The sequence below is a fragment of the Struthio camelus genome, chromosome 2, assembly GCF_040807025.1.
Source record: "Struthio camelus isolate bStrCam1 chromosome 2, bStrCam1.hap1, whole genome shotgun sequence".
NCBI classification, from domain to species: domain Eukaryota; kingdom Metazoa; phylum Chordata; class Aves; order Struthioniformes; family Struthionidae; genus Struthio; species Struthio camelus.
This window is the reverse complement of record NC_090943.1, coordinates 50,401,715-50,427,857: the sequence shown is the minus strand read 5'-3', so window position 1 is coordinate 50,427,857 and position 26,143 is coordinate 50,401,715. Positions and strand designations below refer to the sequence as shown.

Genomic DNA, 26,143 nt, shown 5'->3' with positions numbered 1-26,143 from the left:
GAAAAGGATTCTGCAGTTGGGGCTGCACTGTCTCCTGGTATTAGTGAATTTGGTCAGGAATTATTTGGGTGAAGGGCTGTGCATATGTTTATTGATTTATTTGGATATGTCACCAGCTTGAGAGGGGCTGGTGACAAACATACTGGGGGACAGGATGGTTGTTCAAAGTAACCTTACAATTTAAATAGCTCGGAAACAATGGGTTGCAGTTCATTAAGGACAAATGCCCGGTTCTGCACTTGGGCATGTTCAGCAAAGACCACAAATACAGGATGAGGAAGGCAGCATTTCTACAGAAAAGGATCTGGGGACTGGAGTTCAGCATGAGAGAAGCATGAATCAACGGTGCTAGGCTATTGCAAAAAAAGCCAGCTCCCACAATGAGATGATTCTTCCAGTCGGCTTTGCTAGGCTAAGGCCTCAGCTGGAGCTCTGTGTCTAGTTTTGGGCACTCTAATACGAAAAGATTAAGGATAACTGGACAGCTGCCAAAGGAGAACAATGGCTATGATTAACAATTTAGAAAACATGACCTAAAAGGAAAAAAATGATGGAACATGAGCTCTTCAGATTGAAGAGGAACATGATCTTCAAATATGTAGAAGTAGCTAGAAGAGAGTAGCAGTTGATCTACCATGGATAAGACAAGTAACAGACTTAAATCATACCAAAGGAGTTTTAGATTAAGACAAATTTTCTAGGAGTGAGGCTAGAAAAACACTGGGATGGACTGTAAGGATGACGCTCAATGCCAGGGGTCACAGGAGCAGGTTTAACAACCGTGTGGCAGGGATGACAGGGGGACGCTGACCCTGCCTTCAAGCCAGGGAATGGACTACATGATCTCATGAGGTCTCACACAGCCTCATTTTCTATGATTTCACTATTTTATTCTTTCTTGCTTGCGTCCTTCACAGTTCTCCACCCTTAGGCAAAGCTGTGCAAGATGCTAACCTGAGAGGCACCCATGCACTGGGGTACAGAAGATGCGGGAGAGCAGAAGCTTAAAACCTAAGTGCTTCAGTGTGAGAAAAGGAGTATCAGGTTAGGGATGAATAGAGAAGATTCTCATTCTCAGAGATGTCACATACCAGGGATGTATTTGTTCACTTATTTCTGTTCCACAGTTATCCTGTCATAACACAGGAGTGAGAAAATCCTGCTCTCTGCTCGCATTATCATGAATGAGTTACTGTGCTGGAAGTTTTGCAACGCACAGATTTCTGCTTCGGTGAAACTAAGCGATTGTGCAAGGCTGCAGCTGTCAAGGCCGTCATCCGCAAGGCTTTGGTGCCAGCAGTGGAAGGCAGAGTGGGAAGCAGAGTGAGGTGATCCAAACCAAACAAAGCGGCTCCAGCTGCTTCTCCCAAATAAACTCAGGGACAGTTTTTGGACGTCTGGCTGGCTTGCAACCTTTTTCTCTGCACTGAGCATCTGCTGCCGTGAAGATAGGCAGAGAAATGCCAAATAGGGTTTTCTTTTCAGGTAATTTCATCTGCACACGTAAGTACTCTGTTACAGTAATACAACTCCACTTGAAGTAACACTGGAGCTAGGTCAATATTTCTGCTGACAAAGCTGGAAAAAAAAATTCTATCTGCTATCAGTGCAAAACAGACACATTTTAGTTCTACTGGAAATTTTTTGAAGTTTTGGTGTCTCTTTCTTTTTGAGGAAGAAAGGTTAGAAGAAGAGGTTATTTATAAAAAATTGATATATTTTAAAATGACACATTTAAAAATAAAAAATGGCAAAATTTTGTCTGGAACTTGTCAGAATAAAATGTTACGACTTCTTCATAATTGTTCCTCTAACATGAAGGGGGAGATTCCCCCCAAACAGTTTGGTACATTCAGAAATATTTTAATCAGTCTAAATATATCCTTTTGAGGAAAAAACCCCACCACTGCCCAACCCCCCCCCCCCCAATCTCTCCCACTTCTTTGTGCACAGATATGAATTATCCTCCTTAAGAAAGGGAAATAAGCCATTCTGCTGTATGGCATATTTGTACATAATTCTACCTCCACACTGGGCATTGGGCTGATTAAACAATTCCGATTGAAATGATGCCGTCATACTAACCCTGCATGTCGAATTGCTGATGATGGTAGAGCCAAGTGTTGTGTTGCTAACTGAAATAGGCAATGATTCCCCAAAATGCAGCTCCTCAGGCGGAGTTTCCTCCCGTACCTTGCGGGTGACTGCCAGTCCTGGGTGTTGCTGCCTCCTCTGCCAAGAAAGGGCGCTTGCTGGCCCACGGCAGCCGTAGGGACCCTTGGGAGACGGGTGCTGGGGCAGAGAGAGATGGCAGGGAAGAGGAATTTGGGATGGGAGATGTGCCCGGGTGAACACACCGTTCCTTGAGCCAGCACGGCGCTGCCACGCTGCTGCCACGCGGAGCACACGCTGGTGTCCGACCCCCCCGGCCTCTGCCTTCTCCTGCAAAGCCAAAATGTCAACGTTTTTCTTGCCGTAATCAGGAAAGACTGCTGGAATTTTACAGCCCATTTTTAGCTGAGCCACCCAGCGCTCTTGAACATCACACACCCCCCAACTGTGGTTAATCCTGATTTTTTCCCCTCCATTGACATATTTGTCACCTCTTCACTCCTCTTCAAATATGACAGAGAAAGCCCTCAGCCGCCTTTTGAGCTGTAAAGGATAGCTGATTTAAGAGGGAAAGCCCTCATTTTGACGAAGAAGCTGCTCTCAGTACACTGTCAAGTAAAGGCAGAGGAAAGTGCTATTCTTGGACAAGAGCACCTGAATGGGTTGTTTTACCACTGTTCTGAGACTGGTGACAGCAGAGCATCGCTTCAAGGGCTGTTGGGTGCTGTGAGAGCAGGCTGATTTGGGAAATACTTAGTCTTGTCTTGGGAAATCCCCCACAGGGTAGGATATCTTCCTCTGTTTTTATTCTAGTCTTTTCCCAGCTGCTGCTAAACCAGCCCTTGAGTATGACCATGGTGTCAGAAAGGTGCCTCCCAATAGCCTGACCAAATAGCTAGAGCCATACCAGGGCTTGCAAGCAATCACTCCGGAGGCCACAAACAAGTTCTTGCTGGCAGTGTCTTCTGGCATGACCACAGTTTCCTTTTTGCGTTCAAGCTCAGCTTGCCTACATGATCTGTAGGAGGAAGGAGAGGTTTCGACAAAAGAAGACATAGCATTTTTGCAGCAGCTAAGCTGGCAGTCACCCCAGGGCTCAGGAGTTGCAGTGGTGGCATGAGGTAAAAAAATGCCTCGGAGTAATGTCAAGGGCAGAGCTAGTGTGCACCCGTGGTCCCTCCGTGTCAGTAGATATGCCTGTTTGTAGTAGCTGAGGACTTAACCCTGCTAACCCCCTCACTGGAAGATTTGTTTCAGCAAATGCCACAACCTTTCCCTTTAAAATGGGGCTACGGTGGAGCATCACATCTATATCACAACCTATATTGCTTCACATCTCTGACCTTGGGCATCGGAGTGGCTTGGAGGAGTGGAAGTTTGTATTATTACTGTGACGTGGTGGTCACTTGTAGGCAGGCATAGTCTTCAGCTACACGAAGTGTTGTGTGTGGCGGGTTTTCTCCACTGAAATGACTATTCTGACAGAAGATAAAACAGCAGAACTGTAGTATCAAAGTGCTTAGGCTTAAATACATGAACTCTTGCGGAGGCACGAGCAGCAGGCACAGCTAAAGGGGAAGCGTGAACCGTGGCGCAGAAAGCCACATGGCGCCAGATGCCGTTGCCCCTAAAGCTGCCTGGGGCAGCTGTGGCTGTTGCAGCCTGCCCAGAGGTTCAGGCTTTCATGATACTGAGAAAGCCTGAGACAAACCAGAAGGCTCCTCTTACAGTGAAACTTCCCCTGTGCTTTTAACCTGTGTCCAGCCCGACTTGTGACTATATGCTTGTGCACTGGGTGTTTCACTAAAATGGTGATGTCGCACTGCTCTTTCCTCCTGCACCTTACACACCTGGCTGTGGGCGCAAGGAGCACGGCATGCAGCACGGATCCTGCATGCAAACTGGCCACAGGTTGCAGCACGGGAGTCTCTGTCATTTCTTGGTTGCCTTTGCTTTGAGATGTTTCTGTCTCACAGGAAAGCCCTCAAAAGTATGAGGAGAAGGTGCAAATACTGATACTTGTGTCAGCTGAGCACAACTAGAATGAGGCTGCAAGGCAGCGGCAAAGGCTGCTGCAGGAGGGTGCACTAAGGTGTATTTCAGGTGGGCTTTAGCAAGCAGATCTGAGACTTCCCTGTCCTCAGGCTCCCACCCAGCGCCTCAGGAGCACCCCGAGGCCCGGGCAGGGAGTGGTGCCTGCTGTCCCATCCCCTGTTGTAAGAGCCCTTGGTTAGGCATCCCCTTCACACACTTATGAAGGTCCGTTTTACACCGACTGGCCTGCTCTCCTCTGGCAGGAGGGTTGCTCCACAGCCCCAGCGTCCTGCTAGCAGGCTACCGTCCGTCCAAGGGCACTCACGGACAACCTATATTGCTTCTATTGTAATAATGCTTATTGTATTAATATTGCTGTCATGCCAATGCTTTCTATCAGCTTAAGTGTCTCTCCTTTTTTCCCCTGGCTGTGTCTTCCCTGGATTGCCTGTGCATAGCAAACATATCCCTTCTCCAGCTTTGCTTTACTAGGTTGAACCAAGCTCTTCCCTACCACTCTTCTCCAAAGGGCTCTACACTTCCTGTTGCCCTGCCACCTCCCTTTTCACCTCTTTCCGTTTGAGTTTATCTATCTCTTTCAAGTACAGGCAACCTTTAACTTCTGTGTTTGCTTCTTACCACCTCTTACCTCTTACTGGCTTACCACATTTTCTGCTTTCTTATCTTCCTCAGATGAACTTCAAAGGGCTGTTTATCAGCTCAGTAGAAATCCCTGTTAGCCTAGGTGGCCCTTCTGTAACTCTGTATACTGTGAATACCACTCAGACTAAAAAAACTGTCAGGGATTTAGGTCATTACAGCCTGATTTATAGTGGAAAAAATCAGAAACGTGCACCCACCACCTCAAATATCCTCTTCAATGCCTTTGAGGGCAAGTTTAGCATACCTACCGCTTTCAGCACCCACACTTGCGAACAAACTGGTGGGGTTTTTTTTTATCGCTAACACCTTCTGGCCCAACGCTACTTTGTGCACCCAGGCTCAACCCCAAACTACTCGTCCCCCAGCCGCTGTAAGGAGGCATGCAGGATGCCTGTGGGAGGGGGTGGGCTGGGGCTCGGCACACGGTAGAGAGGCAAGTGGGATGGGGCACCAGTGCACCGAGAGCCACAGGGCTCTGCAGCATATCTCTGGCACGATGGTGAGGGAGGCTTGTCCCCCAGGAGCTGCTGGAGGAGCTTCCTCTCCCTGTGACCAAATTCTTACCCGTACCCATACTACAGTCCTCTCTGGTGTGCCCAAAGTACAGTGATTAGCCTTCTTCCAGCCATGGCAGTTGCCATCTTCACGCGTATCTTGTCTTTTTTTTCACTTTTAGTTTGGTGCTTTGCCTTGCCTTCACGGTCCTGCGTATCTCCTTCATACCACCTTCTCACTCGCTCCAGCTTTCTCCAACACACATAGCATTTCCTCTGCTGTTACCCCTACTTACTCTTACAGCTTCATGCTCCATTTTGCCCAGCCATTTAGAAGTGCAGCTGGTGAAAATACATGGCTGGAATTTTTTCTGATTTAAAAAAGCATGTTTTGATTACACTGAAATCTTTTTGCAAAAATCATAAATTCAGTAAAAATAATTCAAGAAAAAATAAGATTTTTTCAATTTATAACAAGTATAAGTGCTTTAACATGCAGATATAGCTTTAATAGAAACTTTCATAGGCTTCGTGACAAATTATCATTTAATTTTTTTTCATATGTGTTAATAACTTGCCAGCCAAACTAATGCACAAAGCCTCCAAAAGCAACTAAAAAGGGACATCCTTAACCGGAAAATAAAAAGTTTCAGTCATAAGAAGAAATAAAGACAGCTGACCTTACTGATTTTTAAAACGTAAGTGTAAATATAATGTAGCTACATTACACGGTACTGTATGCCAGGACATACTATTGGCACACTATTCATCACACAACAGAGAATAAAATAAAACAAAGTTCTGATAAAACAACGTTCCAAATGTTAATTCTGCACAAAATTAAAAGAAAAAAGTAGAACTGGTCTCTCATAGGTAATAAACTAACTGGGTGGTTGGAGGCAGGACACCGCCATGGTGACTGGCAACTTTCTGAGTATCTCAAAGGACTAGGCTTCTCTTTCTGACACTGCTACTGACTGGTGCCAGGTCCTTCATAAGTTAGTTATTTCTTTTTTTCCCAGTCCATTTTCTCACTGTTTTTTTTTTTTTTTGATCTGTCTGAAGTATTTCGTTCTTCTGTTCTTGGTCATTTATGCAACATCCAGCAGGCTGGAAAGCTACTTTTGTTTGGAGCTGCTAGCTGCTACCAGAGAACCGGTTAATAACTAATAGCAGTCATACTTTGGACCTGCCACATGCTTATTTGGAGCTCTTAGGCAAATCACTTGGGTTCTCTGTGCTCCTACAAATTGGGAAAATGATGCTTACCAATTATTGAGATTGATGTACGAAAAGCATATCATTTGGCTGACTTATCATCATCATCATCATAATTTCCAGTATCACATAAAATAATTTCAAGTAATTATAGAAAAGAAAAAAATTTCAAGCTTGTCTTTGTTTCAATATTTTGTCCCTGACCATGTGTCCTAAGTGCACTAATAGGTATTTAAAAAAAAAAAAAAAGGAGCAAAGAAACTCTGAAATATATCCACTTAAATAAAGTCTGTTCAAAATATGACTGGAAAGACGTATAGGTAGCCATTAGTCCTTAGTTTGCTCAGAAAGTTAATGCAGTACAAATAGAAATGGATATAACCACACTACAGTATAGAGGCTGATATCAGCTGAAAGAAAAGAAAAAACCAAAATATGCTTCTTGGAAATTGTGTACTAGCTGCTGAAAAAAATTGCAAAGCCACTGAACTTAATGGATCTATACAAAGTTATTAGGGTCTAGCATTACATGTGGCCAGCCGTACATGTTCTCTGACGGAGACAAAGGAACTTTTAAATTTATTTGTCACTTAAATTAGGGGTGGCTGTGAGGAAGGAGGTTTTAAGCAAACTTACATTAAAAGGAGAGCACCTGTTCACGTGTTATCTTTACTGTCTTCAAAGAAAATCCTATTTGATTTTTGTTTCACATATGTGTTTATAAGCCCTTTCATCTCTTTTCCTGTTTACCTCAGCTATAAAGCCCTCAATTTGTCTCAAGAACTCTTCTGTAACTGACAGCTGCCCATTCAACATTTGCAAATCACCACATCGCAACCACCTCCACAAGCAATGGAATAAACCTCGTGCAGATACCCGAGCCCAAGAGAGGGTGACAGAAGACACGGGAGAAGGAGGGGACCAGGACCAGCTGAGAGAGTGACGGCATCTTGCCAAGTCGAAGGTAACATCCATTTGTATTTAATGTGCTGCCTTGAAAGTAACTGGCTAATTCTGGTAATTTTGGTAATCTGCAGAGAGACCTGCAACAGTTACGTCCCTCTTGATACCCTTTGGATAGCTGCTTTTTCAGTTTGTCTGTTTTGGCCAGCTGATGTGGAGAGGGGAAAAATGGAAAAGACTGTGCTCTGGGAGTAAGCTGTCAAAGGAAGAGATGTCTTCAACAGCGTGAAGGCACTCTGAAAGTCTGAGGTGGAGCATCTCCAGTCTCTGTGCAGCCCAGGAAAATCACTTTTGAATTATGCCAAACTCAGAGGCACCTTTTATAGATTTATATATATCTATTCCATCTATATATCAATATTCATTATATTTTGATCATTTTTGAATTTTTGCTGGTGAACCTATGGACTGCTTTTTAGGGATTTCTGACAAGTAACTCAGAAAAGCAAGCCTACTGCTGGGAGGCTTACAGTCGCAGTGTATATGGCCATCATGCATGGAAAAAAAAGATGAAAAGCGTTAGCAGTAAGTACTTTTCTACCCGTAACTGTTGCTGTATAAACAGTCATTATCATGTGACTCAACATCTTGATATTTAGGGATTTTGTATCAAAACAAAACTGAAGTTAATAACACGCTTAACGTATAGCTGAAAATTGAACACAGGATTATATTCTCAATGTAGATTGCAGCACTGCTTTTCTCCCATTACACATCATTATTCCTAAACGAAGAACTTTGTAGGGTTGAAGGCTGTATTTGTAACAGGTTTCTCTGCACTGCATACCGACTTTGGTGGAAACAGTCCTGGTGCCGCAGGGAAAGTTGAGGCAGTTCAGTGCAGCATGAGCAGCATCAGTTCCCGGAGCAGGAACAAATACTGGGCCCAGCATCCCTCTCCTGCGTATCTGGATCTTCCTTTTTCCCTGCGCAAGGTGGCTCAGCCCAGCTAAAAGGGGTGGATTCCGATTCCTTCCTTTTCAACATGAAAATGAGTTTTGAGTGAGATCATATTCACTGTTATCTCACTTTTCATTCACCTGAGCAGTCTAATTGCAGTTTTTAACTCAAGGGAGCACATGCTCTACATTTAATGAAGTAATCGCTCTCATTCTTGTTATTGCTACTACTAACAACAATTATTACCAAAGACTCTGTGAAAATAATGCTTCTCTCTGTCTGCCGGTATTTTAAGTTCTTCTAAGAGCGAGCGTAACATAGGTGAAATGCACTGCAAACATGAAAATTCTTTAGAAGCGAGAAGCAAAACTCCTTTGAAATTCTGTCTTTTGAAAGAGTCAGTACTTCTTAAAACGCAAACACTTAACTCTGCATATCAGATCCCCTTTTACGGTGGCCATGAGGTGCCATCTGAAAAAAGGGTGGCTAAAGCACTGACTCACTTTTGGAAAACATGTCAGAATATTTTAAAGCTGTATTCATTGTATTCTTTGGAAATTACAAAGCAAGACATCCCTCCCCTCCCCCAAATTGTATTGGTTTTCTATAAACTAGAAAACTGAAATTGGGCAAAAGAGATAGGAGCTAGAAACTGCTGTCGATAGACGTAGCTGAGCCATACACCAGCTAACTTGGAGACGAATAGCATGCTCGTTCGGCAGCACAGCGCTCAGCTCTGCAAGCAGCGCCATGTAGTCCCGTGAACTCCTTTACCGCCACAGCTGCTGTTGGACGCCCTCCTGCACCAGCTCATGGAAAAATAACGTACATATCCCTGCAATCCTGGCAGCTGGCCCTGACCAGCTCAGCTAAAACTGCAGTTACGATGACGGACGATGGCTACCGTAGTCAGGAGAGGGAGACTTTTATAAGGGTCTCTGTGGTACAGGTAAGAAAGTCCTGTTCCCCCTGCCGAGTTCAAGGAAACCCAGATTCTTAGATCAGACGCAAGTTTTGTACCGTTTTGCACTGTTATGACTATTCAAGGGAAAAAAAAAATTGTTCCCCATCACTACAATGAGGAGGGGCTAACCCACTGGCAAGGCAGCAGTTCTGGGAGAACCGAGAGCATCCTGGGGCTCAGGCTGATGCATGTACAGGAGTGACTGCAGTGGAGCCATTGGGTGGTAGGACTGCCCTAGCCAGTGAGCCCAAGACCACCTTCCGTGTTCCCCTCCTGCCGACCTGCTGGCCTGAGGCAGCACAGAGCAGCGGGGCTGAAGGGCGCCCTGGGAGGCCCCGTGCCAGGAGAGCCAGCCCTTCCCCTCTCACTCTTTCCTGCACAGGTGTCAGAGATGAATCCCACGAGCCAGTTCCCCAGCACAACGGAATATGACTATGCATATGATGAAAACACTGCTCCGTGCAATGAAGGAAATAGTTTTCACAGGTTTAAATCCCTCTTCCTGCCAATCCTTTACTGCCTTGTGTTCGTCTTCTGCCTTCTGGGAAACTCCTTGGTCCTTTGGGTTCTTCTGACCAGGAAGAGGCTGACCACGATGACTGACATCTGCCTGCTGAACCTTGCTGCTTCTGATCTGCTCTTCGTTTTGCCTCTCCCTTTCCAAGCCCACTACGCTTCAGACCAGTGGGTTTTTGGCAATGCCATGTGCAAGATAATAGCTGGCATTTATTATACAGGTTTTTACAGCAGTATTTTCTTTATAACCCTCATGAGTATAGACAGGTATATAGCAATTGTCCATGCTGTCTATGCCGTGAGGATACGGACAGCCTCTTGTGGCATAATTATCAGTTTAATCTTGTGGCTGGTGGCTGGCTTGGCTTCTGTACCCAACATTGTATTCAATCAGCAGCTGGAGATTGAGCAGTCTGTGCAGTGCGTCCCCACATACCCCCCGGGTGGCAATACCTGGAAGGTCGCTTCCCAGTTTGGAGCCAATATCTTGGGCCTCTTGATTCCCCTCAGCATCCTTGTTTACTGCTATGCCCAGATACTGAAAAACCTGCAAAAATGCAAAAATCGGAACAAGATCAAAGCCATCAAGATGATTTTCATCATTGTCATTGTTTTCTTCCTCTTCTGGGCTCCCTTCAACATTGTACTGTTCCTAGATTCCCTGCAGAGCCTGTATGTCATCAATGACTGCAAAGCAAGCTACTGGATAGCCCTGGCCCTACAGCTGACTGAAACCATTTCTTTCATCCACTGCTGCTTGAACCCCGTGATCTATGCGTTTGCTGGGGTGATGTTCAAGGCCCATCTTAAAGGAATATTTCAGTCCTGTGTTCGTCTCTTCTCAAGTCCTGCTGGAGGCATTGCATCCAGTCAGTCCTTTTCAGCACCCAACCAGCTCTCCGGCTGCTCTGACAGCACAGGGGTGCTGTAAACCACCTTGAGCTGCCTTCTTCTGGAGGGAATAGTTGCCCTAAGCACTGACGCAGCCCTGTACGCTATACCATGTTTGTGGCATCCTCCTGGAATGACCCAGCATGCACATGCTTCCTCTTGGGATGAGCTGTGAAATACTGCGCAGCCAGCCACAAAGGTAATTTTCTATGACCACCAGCGCACTTGTAAAATGATGACCCTCCAAGCTTGCCCAAGAATGATTTTTAGTTAATTTTTAATTAATGATTTTTAATATACTTAAGCAAACAGGGTGCTTCCTCTAGTACTTATTTTCTCCTCTGATGAAAGTATTGCTTTTGCTTTTCCTTCCCAAATACGCTCTGACTTGCAGGAGCTGTTTCATACATGAATCCCTACATCCCTGTGACAGGAATGGGACACCCCTCCGGGAGGCAGGGAAGGGGACAGATATGGGATTACTTTGTATTGCAAAGAGAGAATCGCCTCAGCCACCATCACCAGTTGCCCCCTTTGCCTCAGCTCCCAAATAAAGGGGTGACTTAGCTTAAGCCTTTGTCACTTCTCTGTGGAAAGCTCCTGGAGATCCCGGCTGGGGGTCCCTGAAGCCACTGCTGCCCAGAGCAGCCTTTCACTGCAATGCCTTCAAAAAGAGCAGATCAAGACCTCCAGTGTGTCCCCTACACCAGTCACTTGTAGCCTATATAAGCTGAATATGTCATCACCAACACAGTCTGCAAGTCTGTGTTGTCTGCAGAGGTGGTCCTCCAGTTCTGTGCCCTCACCATTTGCTGTCAAATGTAAATATCACAAAATAGCATGTATCATATCAGCTCAGAGTCTCTTTCTCCATATGTTATTTTCTGCCATTTTGGAAATATTTTCTTGAATAAAACATATTGACTGCATCTTTGTACGTTTTGGCTGCTGAAAGTTTTTCCAGTGACTTGCAATCCTAGATTAAGATAAAGAAAGGATGCTTCTTCTGATTTTTTCAGGCTGTATCCTGTAAAATACATCTGATGAAATTGAGAGGTACCCTGGAGCTTTCCAGTAAAATAAGTCTTGTTTCCACTTTCCTGCTACGCAGCATTTGTTCTCAAAATACCGACAAAAATTCACAATGAAAAAATAACATTTATGTTGGGGTGATATTCCTGCAATTAACGTTTTAGAAGTTGAACAAGAGAGTACCTGAAACTGTGGGAAATACTCAGCCTAAGTAGTGTTAAAGATTGTATTTTCTAGGGTAAGAAAAGGTTTACCTTTCTTCTGAAAATATAAGTGCATTTATTTTATGACTCCGAAGACTTTCAAAAATAAAGAAAGGTAGCAAGGACTTACTTCTTTCATTTGTAACAGATGGTTAACATTTGTAAATTTTATTCCCCAAATGCATAAGAAATGCACTGCAACTTAATTATCTTTTTTTATTATTTTTTTTCTGAAGACTGTTAGGTATTTAGAAAATGAAGCCCTCTATTGACATATTTTTGCTTTTCTTACTGTGCAGGCACTTTAATGATTAAAAAGATACCGAGGCCAGGATCTCAGGTCAGATACCTTCCTCCTGTGACTCTTTCGGTGTTCGGACAAAAATATTTCTGTTTAAAATGTGTAGTGAAGTTTACTGTCTTATCTGTTGATGTTCTAGATGAAAATGGAAGGGAGAAGAAACAGAAGTTTTACCTATGTTCTTTCCTATTTGGTATTTGGGGAAGAAGGGAGGATGGAAAAGTTTTCTGGCCAGCTCTCACACACTCACACTACCCTGATGAGCTGTGTCACTGCAGTTTATTTACCACAAACGCTTGGCAATCAAAAGTTTTGTTACCTGGCTGCCTGGAAAAGATGTAAGGTAGCATTGATCAAAGAGGGGGGGGCTGGTCCTATCTGGATTGCATGGGATTTACCGGACCAACGAGCTGCCTTCAGATATGAAGTATCCGTGGAGAGTGTCCTGCCTCTAGATTTTAGGAAGGGATTGGGTCCTAAATAGCAGCTTTTTGGCAGTTTTTTTTTCCTGATTGAAATTGAGCGGGTGTGAAATAGCAAACAATTTACCCTGATCAATTTGTCAAGAACTGCACCAACCCCCCCCCCCCCCAAAAACAAAAACCAAAACAGAATCAGGCACTGCCATCAGGAAATTTTGCAAGTGGGAACCTCAAATGCATCAGACACTCTTGCATCATTAAAACAGCAGTGTTTCCAGCACTAGATTAGGAAAGACAAGACAAGGACCAAACTCTTTGGTTTCTATTACTCTTTTGTATAGCTTCCACTGAAATCAAGCAGGGAGGGGAGAAGTAGCAGAATTTAGCCTAAACGACAGGTGAAGCTTTACATGATGAAGGCAAAAAGGAGGTTTTGCTGAGCTCACTGTAGAGCTTCTTCTTCCTCCTCCTCCACTGTGGCATTTGAAGCACCAGTATTTAAGAATCCCCAAAGGTAGATCGAAACCCCCATCCTCTGCTCAAGCACAGCTCAGTACCCTTGATCTTTAGTCTCTCAAGGTGACAGATTCTTAGGCCTTTTCCTTTCAGAAGGGTCTTTCTGTGTCTAATGTGGCTGCAAAAAGGAGTAATGCAAGTAGCTATTTTGCTCCTTTTATTGTATGAGCTACCAGAGCAGAGGCACAAAAACACCCATCAGCACCAAAAGTACTCATACAGAGCAGAACTCTCAGAAGCACTGTGCCTCTTCTTTAAATGGGCAATCTAATTCTTAATTTTGTCAGTCCACAGGATTTTATGCTATTCTTGTTTATCATCAGCAAGTAAAGAACCTAGGTAGATGCTTAGCAAAGTTCAAAAGTTTTTGCACTTCTATGTCCTGAAACAATTGGAATAAAACAGGTAGCAGAAGGGCTATTTCCTCATTTTAAAGGGTTATGACATAAAGCAAAATTAGTAGAAGAATTTTGTAATCTACTTGTAATCAGATTGCTGGAATCAGCTAGTTTTCCTGTGCTGAGATATTGGCATCTGCAAATAACACTGCAAAAGCACTGAGGAACTTTCAAATTTGATATCATGGATTTCCTGGTCTTGCAGGTGGTAACGTGAATATATATGCCAAAGATATCTGGCCCAATCTCAATCCATTGTTTCCAGTGGAAAGTTGATTATTTTGGGGAAGGGGGTGGAATGAGGAAATTACTGCTGTGAGTAGAACAATCTCCTAATTAGATGCTGCACAACTACAGCAATTAATGTTCTCCAAGAACTGAGCTGTCACACCTACTGCGTACCTGAGTGGTATCAGATTGCCAGCTAAAGTGCTCAGTATGACTTTTCATATGTGGTAACGTTTCGCTAGCTAGTTCTAAAGTGTGTCTGAATCTGCTTGAACTTTCTACCTCTTGATTTTCATTTAACATGTTTCATAATTCTTCACTTTCCTGTTTCATGTTTCTCTGCTCTTTTGTAGTATAAAGCCTATGACACTGACAGGAAAGTCTGATCTTATTCTTCTCCAAGACCGTTTGGCAGCGTACAACAAAACACCTAAATTTGTGACTGCTCAAAAACACCTCCCAGATCTTTTTAATAAATAAAGTGTAAGAAAATTGTTTAGCGGTGCAAAGGAGAACTAGGAAAGAGAAGCCTCATACTGCTGGCTTTTCTCCAGCCTGAGAATGCAAGGTTCACAGGATTTGCAATGTTCCTCAATCATATTGGCTTGCTATGGGACAGCCCAACCGCAGGAAGAAGGGAGATTGAATTTCAGATGTGTCCATTTGGCCCACCTCCCCAAGCTGAGGTCATGAGAAACACGTTTTGATGAGGGCTCAGTAAGTCAGCTGGACCTCTCAGGAGATAAAAAAGAGTGAACATGGGAAATTATTCTCCAGGAAGAAAAATATCTTAAAGCTAAGTTCTGTCTATTCCAGAATGGTATTTTGAGGTTGTGCCCATTCTTGCTCTCTCTCTTCAGCCCCATGAAGCCCCACTTTTTCCATAAGGAAAGAATGAAGAGTTGTACCTCATTTGAGAGCAGGGAAGAGCGCTGGATTGTTCTATATTCATCCGGATTTGCCCCGATACTCCAGCAGGCATTGACTTCTGTGACCTAGCTAAGCAGCTATGGCCTCCGAACCGGAACAGTGACAGAAGAACAAGGGAGACAACTCACAGAGTTTGTAGAAAATGTTTACTTACCTTAGTTTTTCCATGTTTTGGGGAGGAAAACTGGATGTTCATTTCTGACTAAATATTGGAATTTCACGTATTCAGCTTTCTGATTGCATCTCCGCAAGCTGCTGGACTAAAACTAAAGAGAAAAGCACAGGTAGGACTTTCAGTTAAGATGCTTAAGGCATATGAAAGAGGGGGAATCAACCCATAGAAACTACCTGCTGAAGCAATATCAGAAATGATGAGATACTTCAGGATGATACAGCTCTGGAAGAAAATCACGTTAAACTTCTTCTCATAATACTAAATTACCTACGCTAGCGTTCTCAGTGAGTCTGAGAAACCAATACTATTTGTCTCTGAAAAGCTAAAGAGTTCATTCACTCCCATCAGATTTATTTTGCTGCCAATTAGATGATGATGGCACTGGCCCCTTGACAGACTCCTGTCACTGACAGCTCCAAGCAGGTTTCAGGCCCTGAAACTCTCAACAGGTTGCAATAGTTGGCAACCAGTTTATGAAACTCTGAAGACATTATAGATTATTTGACAGTATCAAGGTTAGCTCACATACCAGACAGTAAAGACCTAGAAAAAGTGTCCTTTACGTGCTAGAAATCGCTTTTTTTTCCAGTGCAATTTTGATAATGGGCAGTACAGAGCCATGAAGAGAAAACAAAGTCACCTTCAAAATGAGAAACGTGCCTACACAGTATCACAAAGGGAGATCACTTCACACTATGAAGTCAAACTTTTTTGACTATGAAGTCAAAAAAGCATACTGCTGAGCTCAGGCTAATTAGCAGCTGAGTGCTATGACTAATAAGTTCATTGCTGCTCCTCGACCTAGCTTGTATGTCTCTGTACTCCACAAAGTAAACACAATTCTCCACTTATTAGGAACTATGCACCAAAAATGTCCTGAGGACTGCCTTTTGGGAAGTCACTCAGATTTGCTGGTGGTTCAGGGACATGGATATCAGTGGTCTGTAACAGTAAGGACATGAGAGATGTGAAGAAAGCCCTGACTGCGTAGCTGGGACAGAAGATTTTTTACTAGATGGGACAAAGCCAGATAGTCCCATCAGCTGCCTGGGAACACAGTATAGGGTGTCTAAAAAGGGTATGGTAATAAAACATTGGATGTCAGAAGTAATTGGAACAACAGCGAGAGAAACTGGCTCCTGGCAACCACTGAGCCACCTCTCAAATTGCTTTTGAAGTAAATGAATTTGGGAGCCACATTTGCTTTGGCCCAGAGAAAAGGGAAGCTAGTCCAGGAGCCTGTGGTACGCCCTCAGAATGACTTGCCTGAGCTGGCTGGGTCGTAGGGAGTGGTACGTGCCCAGCATCTATGCTAAATAAACTGCAGGCACTGACGCACAGATGCAACTGGTGCATAGACTGATCTGATGCTGTCACCACCAAGGGCTCAGAGTCGAGTCGCCACTTCCCTAAAACGGGAGAAGAGCTCACGGAGAGGGGAGTCACACGTGACCTGTGGGTGCCATCACTCCCCTCCGAGCAGCCAAAAGGAACGTGTGAAGGAAGAGCCAAACCTGGGAAGGAGTGAAACCATACATACATATTTTGATATGAAGAAAACAGGCCTTGTAGTTATTGGTTAATTACACAAATAACATTTATTCTTAAATTTAGAAATACGCAACTTGTTCTCTTAGGTAGGTGCTTCAAGAAGTCAGTGCACTCAGGTCAAACCTCAGATGGCCTGTGGCTGTTACACCAAGGGCATGCTAAAAACGAACCAGAGATTGCTCCGAGTCCCTTGTCAAACTCCTATGCGACCACAGAGTGCTGGTGTGAGCAGAGACTTGGCAGTACACACACAGATACTTACACACAAACAAACACAGGAATAGAGGTGGTTACCTAAGTGTTTCTATCCATGCTACATGTCTCTAGGGCAGCTAGTAATAAAGATATACAAATTTCAACAAGAGCATTTGCAGTTCTGAGGGGAAAAAAATTACCCTTCTTCAAATCTATTTCCTTAGACCTGTCACGGGAACAGCATCAAGTCTCAGGGGCAGTTTTTTGGAATCATTGCCTTCCTCACTGTCAAGTAGAACATATGCTCCAAAATGAAGGCTCCAAATTACCTGAATACAACATAGCACATGTATACTCATTTCTGGGTCTGGCCTTACCCCAGCTTGCTGCCACTTTGTCCCTCCAGGGGCAGGATCTCCCTGGGCTTCTCCCTGCTTGCAAACAGCATGACAGCTCCTGCCTCTGTTCCCCTCCTGCCTCTCTACAAGCTCAGGTGCTGTGCTTTCACCTTTACATCCCACCCATTTGTTCCACATTCTCTTTTAATGCTATTGCAGCTGCCCTTCTCATTTAAAGTGCATAAAATCCATGTGTTACATATAGTCTGTATGCCTGTTGTATGATAAAAGATCAACCTACTCATCTCTCGGTGGGAGGGAGGAAACAAGAAGTTATGACTTGGCACTGCTCTTAATTCCAGGAACTGTTTTAGCAACTCTCCTACTCAGAAACTTCAACTCTGTGTAATACACTCTTCAGCCTTCACTTTCCTTATCCCTTTTTCATTCCTCTGGAGCACTTATGAGTCTTCCCACCGCTAAGGACTATTTCCCCAGTTTCAGGAGCCTCTAGCATTACTGCCATTACTATCAGTATGATTATTGAGATTTTTTCTGTCCAAGAGTATTTATTTATTTTTTTCCTTTTCCTTTTTTTCTGTAATAATTAGATTTGGACTAATAGTGATTCTTGGATTACATTGCTAAGATTTCAATTACACTAACAATAAATTCTTAGCTTTATGCATAAGGTGTGTTTCCTTTTTGCCTGTAATAGGATTTTGAGCATAACACTTCCCCCACAGACCACGACAACTAGCAGCATCCAGTATCCCAGGAAACAGGCTGGGTTGCTGCACTGCAACTGTGTGAGATATGGCACCACCTTGGGGAAACCCAAGATAGGTATGAGTGAATGTGCCTTACCCTGAAGGCCTGAGATTTGACAGATCTGTACATGATAATCAGTTTAAAGTCAGGTTCTGTCTGTTTGGGATCCACCACTGAATTTGGTGTGGCAGGACTTGATGGTTTGTGTATCATTCTTCTGGGATTGCCATCAGTGTTAAAAAGATTGACATTACATCTATGTCCTTTAACTCTTATTAAAGATAAAGATATAAGCAAGAAGAGTTGGACCAGCCAAACCAATGAAATCGGTCATTTTTGGCCATTCACTATAACTATTTGAAGTTCTACATTACCACTTTGGCTACAGAAATGCACCTCACTGTCCTCTTTCAGGTATCTGGTGTGGGTTTTGTTCATAATTAGAAATACATTCTAATAAACCTCAAATGCGTTAATAAATGATCCCAGAGGTGAGATACAAAACTTCCTGAGGCTTGCAATTTTCTACTGAAATGACCTCATACTTGCCACTAAATTCTTAACTTGCCTGACTTCAGCTTTCATTAGGGACTTGAAAATCTCAGATGTCTGCTGAAATTCTGGTGGCCCCTAGATGACTTCCAAGCTTGCCTTATTTCTCTATGTCACTGGTTCCTTTCCTTCTCCTCAGCCGGAGGAGATAACCAGGTGTCCTCTCTAACCCATCCCAGTGCACATCTGTGGCAGCTGACCAGTCTATCTCCTCTCCTAACAGGTCCTGTTCTTCTGCTCCTTCACTGATTCTCAAGGTAGCTAATAAATTATGTTTTCACCTGTTACAGCTTTCTGATACAGCTTTTTCAGATTGTGGCTGGTGTCCAGAACTTTTGGCCCTCATTTGTCTAAACTTTTTTCTAAGATGGAGAAAATGTTTGGATATATCTCAGGAGAGACTCCCTATTTCAGTGACAAAGCATAGGTTTGTGGGGCTTAGGCCTGCCTCTTGGCCTATCTCTTGGATGAACTGGGTGGAGGAAGGAGGCTGGCTGGCAGTTGGAAGCATCTGTGATGTAGGTATTCAATGTTTAATGCATTTAACACATGAACAACTTAGGAGATAAGAAATGGCCTCTAGTCAGTGTAAAAAAAGTAAGTAAACTTCTCCATTATCCAAAGACAACTGCTAATAGTATTGAAAATATATTATGACTTAAAGCCTTGTAAGAAGGAACATCAGTGTAAGTTATTAATTTCCCAAAGAAACATGCCAGAGAGAGTTTTGGTTTTGAGATTCAGGTGAATCCAAGCGCACTGCAGGCAAAGCAAAATAAATGTTTTGCTAAGATTCACTTAAAGCTTTATACAAGACTTAATCCTGGCATACTTTACTACAACTTGGCCAGAAATGCCATTTCCCTTTGAATTCTCTTGCTCAGATAGCTCTTTAATTTATTTTATCACTTATTTGTGGCTTGCTTTCATCTCAACACACAGTCTCTTCCAAGAACTGCAAGCTGGTTTGCATGCTCTAAATAAACCTGCACAAAACAATGATTGCAATGTAATCTGAGAGCTTCTCAAATACATACGGATTTGCCTTCATAGCGTACTTGCTAACACTGATACTGTTTTGCACTGTGGCACAAACAACTTATCCACATCTGCTCAGCTAACAGAGTTGCTGTAAAATATCTCACTTGTGCATACAGCTGCAAACCAGCTCTTCCATTCCTGCTATGGGACAGCAGATTAGTAGTGATTAAAAATAAGAGAGAGAACGCAGTAAAATTTACTGTGCCGTAGTACAGAAGATACCGCAGTGATCCCCAGTTGCTGGGGATGGAGAGCAGAATGCATAAACTGTGGTATTACAAATTCTGTGGTGTGGTTAGCTTGCCATAGAGTGTGAGAAAGCAGGTTTTACTGACTTACCTAAAGCATAGTGTTTTCTTATATTTTTCTCTACAGAATCTGCTAAGGAAATGGTGTCTCCACCATGTAAATAAAACCTGTCAGAAGATGATTAGGGTCAGATTCAGTATTTCTATAGTTCGGTGTAGCATGGCCACTAGGTTGGCTTCAGGCTGCTTAACCCCTCACACAGGGGTACTGTTTTCTCTCAGGTAAAGCTGGCCTCACCAGACAAGGGCAGAGGAATCAAACAGAGACCAGTCCCTCAATAGACGAAAGACAGTTGGGGTTGGTGGCACCTTTAATATTCAGCTTCCTTGAAGAGCCCTGCAGGTACTCAGGAAGCAAATTGGGGAAAACTTACATTTCAGAGCTGCCTAATACCATGTCACAAATAATTTTGGAATCTGCAAGCCTAGCATAGGAAAGGCACAAAATCCACCAAGGGATTTAGGCACATATACCTCAGTTCATCCTACCTGACTTCAAGCATCTAATTCTAGTATGTAAATCAGGCAGCTTCCTGTTCCACTTAAACTCAGCTTTTCATAGGTGGCCTCTGTGACTGAGGTCCTCATGTCCCAGGGCCCAAGGTGAAAACCAAGAATAGGAAGTACAGGGTACAGTTCTAATGGATGGGAACCTTGTCCCAGCATAATGCAACTTGCATATTCCATTAATAGAAACTGGGTTTTGTTTCGTTTTTATGCATCTTCCTAATTATTTTAAAACATAGTAAGAAAACATATGTGTCCTTTCAGAACACCTGCATGGCTCTGAGGATGTAGGGAAATAGGAAGAGGGCCTTCACAGCCTCAATTCTGTGACACGACTTGGAGAACATGCAGTTTTCATGAGTGTAAGCAGGGTATAGTCCTCACAGTATGTCAGTAAATCTGTTTCTGCACCCACATGGGTCATCAGTGAGACTGAGGCCTTCAGATATAAGCATGGGTATCTTCCTCTTCAGTGAAGGATGTAGCCACAATTATCAGGCTCAGCTGCAAACACCATCCTCAGCCCCAAGGAATAGCAAATACCATTTTTTTTTTCAAAATAAATAATTGTTTTTCCTCACCAAAAGCTCCAAGGATTTCATTCAGGTTATTTGAAACTTTTAATGGGACTCATCTAACCCAATGTTATCAGCCTAAGTGTTAGCTGTGCAGTCTGAACTCATTGCCTAGGCTCTTTCTATAGCTACAGAGATGAACAGAGACCCCTCCAGAAAGAGACTCATTCTAGCCTAAGGTGGAGTAGCTTAAGGCAGAGGTAGTTACCCTCTGCAAATACTTACCTCTGTCCATTGACTACAGAGGGAGCCCTTAACTAGTCAGTAGGCTACAGATAGCTAAAGGTGGGAGAGCTGACTCCTACTACCTACAAATTTTAGTTTGAAGGAGTCTGGCATAAAGAAAAGGAAAGCAGAAACAGACAAAGGTGAGATGGCTGTCCCTGTTTTCCCTTTCAGCAAGTAGCCCAGCCCACTTATCTAAAAGGGGAAAGAACTATATACAAGGAAGTTTTTTGTGAGAGTCAGGAAAAAAATTGACAACAGGGCTCTCCAAAGATTGTTATAATCTGTAGCTGCTTTAACACTTTTTAGCTGTTGGAGATCTCAAGATAAAATTTTGTAGCTGATTCATGCATGTCCATGTGGAAATAACGCAACAGCGGTTTAGAGAATAACATTGTACAAGGCAAGAACAGTACAGGGTTTTCATTATCAACATAATACTAACAAGTATTTTACAGTAAATCTGAAACAGGGGCCACTATCTCGTAAAGGACCTTGCAACGTCCTCCTGTGTTCTCCTTCTTGTGCTCAGTTGAAGCTGCCACACACTCGTCTCTGTGAGTTTGAGGAGAGTCAGTGAAACGTCCGCTGAGGACTACTGGGGATGAAGACTCTCATGAGGACTCTCATGCATGAAGACTTGGTAACACGTTTACTGAATTTTTTTCAACACAAAACACCTACTTCATTCAGTTTCATCGTAAAAAGAAAGGCTCCAGGGGAGATGGAGAGGTAATGGAGAGGGGAGAAGGAGGTCCATCAGGACCCACCTTTCCTCCTACTGCTATCCCACTTTACCTGAAATCCTCAAACATGCTCTGGTGCAGGGACCGAAACCAGGATCTCTCCTTCCATGTGGGAGCCTTGAATACAAGATAGACAGCAAGGCCACCACTTAATCCTCACCCTGGCCTGAGGGGCATGCAAGCAAGGCCCAGTTATTTCTACTGAAACGCCTGGTAATTTTACAAAAATTTTCACATGCAGTCTCCAGCTCTCCCCTTCTCTCCATGGCAGGGAAAGGTGAGAGACTTCTTCAAGAAATTAGGAAAAGGGTGTCAGGGCCCTGAGCATGTCCCCCCACAGGGGGCTTGGTGCTGGGGTTTAGGGCCAGCTCAGAGCCAGATCACCTGGGGGCTGCCCTCTTCCTGCTGGAACCATGGGGAGAGGCTCCCAGACAGCCCCACCACGTTGCAGCCTGGCCCCTGCCCGGCCATGGACCCTGCCAGCCCCACCTGGCGACCACCTGGCCTGGCCTCAGCCTGTCCCTCTCCTCCCAGCAGTGCCCAGTGCCTGGGGCTGGGGCTGCCACAGCTGCCCCCAGCTGCCCTGCTCCCTTGTGGAGTAGTGAGTTGGGCCCTGTCTGTGAGGCCCAGCTCTGCTGCCACTGGGAGCCCCCACCGATACTGGCCCTGGGGAGCCACCAGCCCCCATGGTGCCCTAAAAAATGGTAAGAAATGTGAGATTTCACATGCAAGAGACATGGCTGGGGCCCAGTGGAACCTAGGCAGAAATTCCTCATGGGGTGGATCCAGAGTCTGGTCTACAACTGGGGTAATTCTGTTGCAGAATCATGCTCCTTCGCTCTTTGTCAGTAGGCCTATAAATATGTACGCGTCCTATCCAAAGGAGACTAGCATCAACAGAAGAAAGAGTATTTTATCCCAGAATACTTTCTGCTGCAGCCTGATGGTTATGGGCATACTGGAGGCATAGGAGCTGATGTCCTGTAGCAGAAGAATTTGAAGCTAGGTTTCCTGCTTTTGGTGACTGACTTCGTTACTGTGTGGTTAGTTAAAAGTGGAGCTGCCTTAGCTTGTTTTATGAATCCAGCTCTTCATTTTGTTCTTGTGTTCTTGAGAACAGTTTATTTGACCTGAATTTGTAAACAGCTTTGGTTGGCATGAAACTGCATTTTCCTGAAAATCCTCCTACTTCTTGAGAAAAACTACAAAACTTGTCAAGTTCTTGTCCGTTCCCAAATAGCCTCTCCTACAGCCCTTTCTGCAACAATCTCTGCTTCCCTTCAAGCAGACGTTTTAGATCCCAGACTTAAACACACACACTGACATGCTCAAGAAGGCAAGAAAAAAGGCAGGGAAACCTGACTTCTTTCTGCCCTATGGCAGCCCAGACTGAATTGCTGCCTATGTCCTCAGACACAGAGGGACAGATCAGGGTTCATATCCCTTTTCAGGAAGCCTTTCCAGACAATTCCTGAATTAACCCTACAAAAGCATACAGTAAAAGTTAGCCAATCAGTATTAACATATATTACTACAGAGAGCTTTAAAATCACGTCACAACCAAAAGTGGTTTGCTGATTAAACTGCAGTCAAAATTTATGGATGCTGACAAAGCAATATATTTTTCCTTAATCTTGGCATCCTATTCCATGTTAATACAATGGAATTTGTAAAACATATCTGAAAAGCAATGTACATCCCATAGCCCAGGTTCTCCTTGTGAGTAAGAGGGCATCAGCTCTGATCTCAGAAAGAGGTGGCAAGAACATACAGCCATAGACTTAACCCTGTGCAGTACAACACTCTGAAGCAAACCACATCTACCAGGCAGAGAACTGTCTGCCCAGCCCAGAGGCTATTATAGTTGGCATGGCTTTTATCCATTCCTTTTGCCAACAGGCTGGATCCTTGTGAGACCACAGGTGGCGAAGGGACAGTATGGATCCTGCCCAATCTGGGGCCTTGGTCAGCCACAGTCAGGACCGGCTGTCGTCTGTGCTTTGGCAGTGGTGAGGAACTGCCCAGACCAGGGGGTTACGGAATCCCAGGGCTCTACAGTGGCTTCTGGCACAGCTCGTTAGAGAAGAGGCAGGCGCGACTAGCTGTCCCACATCTGCTGGCCTCCTGGGTATAAATCACCTTAGTCTTCCTGAACTTCATCCAATTCTGCTGAGTCACGTACTCGTACGTCAGAAGGCTTATTGTAAAGGAACAAAAAAACTCTTCCAGCTCCACAGCAAGCCAAGGACCTGGAGACCATTGTTACTGCCACGGTTTCAGACTGGAAGAGCTCCTTCTTGGGATGTGAGCAGTTTGGCCGCTATTATTGCAAGCACTGCTTTGTTTCAGGAAACAACGCAAATGGCTATTGTAGCTACATCCAGAGATGTGGTGCAATTACTTTTCAGTTATGGCTGGGATCTCTGGAGGAAGAGAATACATACAGCCGCAGCCAGAGCTCTGCACTGTTCAGGAACATTTCAAACGCATCATTTAGGCTTCTCAGCTTTATTATAGCAGTGAAGTTCACATCTCTAAACAATCATTTAAACATGCACAAAGGGAGTTTTGTTTGCACAGCAAAAGCCAAGTGAGATGCAAACTACTACGAAAATCAAAATTAGTGTTAAGAACAAAACATCTCAGCAAGTGCTTTGATATTCCCAATCCTGCACAGCAGAAGCAATATGAAATCAGCATAAGGAGCTTTTTTGAAAAATACCTTTAATCTCCAAGCTATCTTCTTTATATAGACATTGATTAATTATGCATGGTACATGTGGCCTCATGAAAAACTTTAGGACGCCACAGTTTATTAATTCAATATAGCCTTTGTTCACCAATATTATATCATTGCAATTATAATACAGTATTTACTTAGCCTTACAAATACATATCCCATACTGTCTTATATATATTATATATGTAAAATATTACATATCTTAAAACCTACACAGTTTACATTATGTCATTTGGAAGTGTCCCTTACAGCTATAGAAAAGGAGGGGGAAGGGGGTGAAGGAGAGAGAGAGAGGGAGGAAGGGAGGGAAATTTTCATGAGTCAGAGCCATGGGAGCTCAGGCAGCCCGAAAACACTGTCCACTTGTTTTCAATCTCACATCAGAGGCATAAAGAATTAGAACTCTTTCAAAACAGCATGTGCAAAAGTGTACTTTCTTTCTCAAATGAGAAGTGAACCATGAGTCACCCAGTCCACATCGCAAGGATCAGCCCTATGTCTTATGCCAAACCCAAGACATCTGCTTACCTCACAGAGTCATGAAACTAGTACATAAGTCTTCCAAGGATGACCTCTTCTGTGTTCTTTCCAAGGACAGGTCTGGGTAAAAGAGAAAGTGAAAATGCGAATTTATCCATTCCCAAGAGATTTCAAAGTTTATTGCAGTTATATCCCCAATCAATGGATGCTTACAGGTTTGTATAGATTTCTTTTCCACATATCTTTAACATACCATCTACAGAGTCTACTCTCCACACAACTAGGCCTTTTTCTCCTTCTGCATGGGAAGGAGTCAAGCCCAAAGTACTGCACTTGCTAAGTTTCCAAAACCAAATTCTAATGTCATTTGCATGTTAGCTCTGCCAGTTTTAACTGTAACTGCTCTTTACTTGGGCAAACTGATAGATAAAGCAACATGAAGGAGATGATTGGCAACTCCGGAAAGTCTCCAAAAAACATAGAGGTAAACCTGGGCATCATAGCACAGGGAGAGAAGGGGGTAAGGTACCCTTTGGTAGACCCTGACAATTACACTTGCCCATAGCCCCAGGCAATCGGCTCCAAAGGAGTCTGGCTCTTGAGAGCTGAGACAACCACCTTCCACAGGTAACCACCACTCTTTCCCACAGGGCAGCAAAAGCAGGGTGCCTTAGGCAGCAGTTTTGATCCTGCAAGCCACACTTTTCTTTATCAAGCATAGCAGTCCACAAAGTTTACACTTGTAAACATCAATGTGCAAAAATCTATCGCGACCAAACTAGCAACCTGTACATTGAGTAAAAAGAGTTGTCCTAAACAGTGAAAGAAAGAAATTTTCAAATTTAGGCAGCAATTCAGAAGGAGATGGGATGGTTAAAAAGAAAATGGGGGTTACGTCTTCTTGTTACCCACCATGTCCCTCGAGGGAAGGTCCTTTCTGCTCAGGCTTGATTTCCCATACTGAAGCCTTCCAGTGCTTTGCAGTTTGTATTGCTGCAAAATCTACCCAGTCCCTCCCAAATCAACGGGAAATGTTTATTTTCTTTCAGTCATCTCAGAGATTCCTCTTGTTGCTCAGGTGCCTCTTCTGCTACAGCTCACAGCTCTGCAAGTCTTTTTTATACTCCCCGGAACATACGTGGTCATACGCGGTT

The 26,143-nt window shown here is 43.8% G+C and overlaps 1 protein-coding gene and 1 long non-coding RNA gene across 3 annotated transcripts in view; one reads left to right on the top strand and one right to left on the bottom strand.

The window, feature by feature from the left end:
• LOC104152486 (C-C chemokine receptor type 8) overlaps window positions 1-11,683 on the top strand; it is a 17,771-nt gene extending 6,088 nt beyond the window's left edge. The window contains exons 3-5 of one of the 2 annotated variants that reach the window (XM_009687828.2): window positions 1,128-1,485; window positions 7,277-7,485; window positions 9,731-11,683. In XM_009687828.2, the coding sequence (XP_009686123.2) occupies window positions 9,740-10,795 (1,056 nt within the window). In that variant the 5' untranslated portion in view covers window positions 1,128-1,485; window positions 7,277-7,485; window positions 9,731-9,739 and the 3' untranslated portion in view covers window positions 10,796-11,683. The remainder of the gene's footprint in view (window positions 1-1,127; window positions 1,486-7,276; window positions 7,486-9,730) is intronic. The other variant, XM_068935636.1, reaches the window with a different exon arrangement.
• LOC138066350 (uncharacterized) lies at window positions 10,292-26,143 on the bottom strand. The gene is made up of 4 exons (XR_011139730.1): window positions 25,902-26,143; window positions 25,038-25,109; window positions 14,940-15,051; window positions 10,292-10,411 (listed from the first exon to the last, which is right to left on the bottom strand). It is a non-coding gene; the product is annotated as an uncharacterized lncRNA (long non-coding RNA).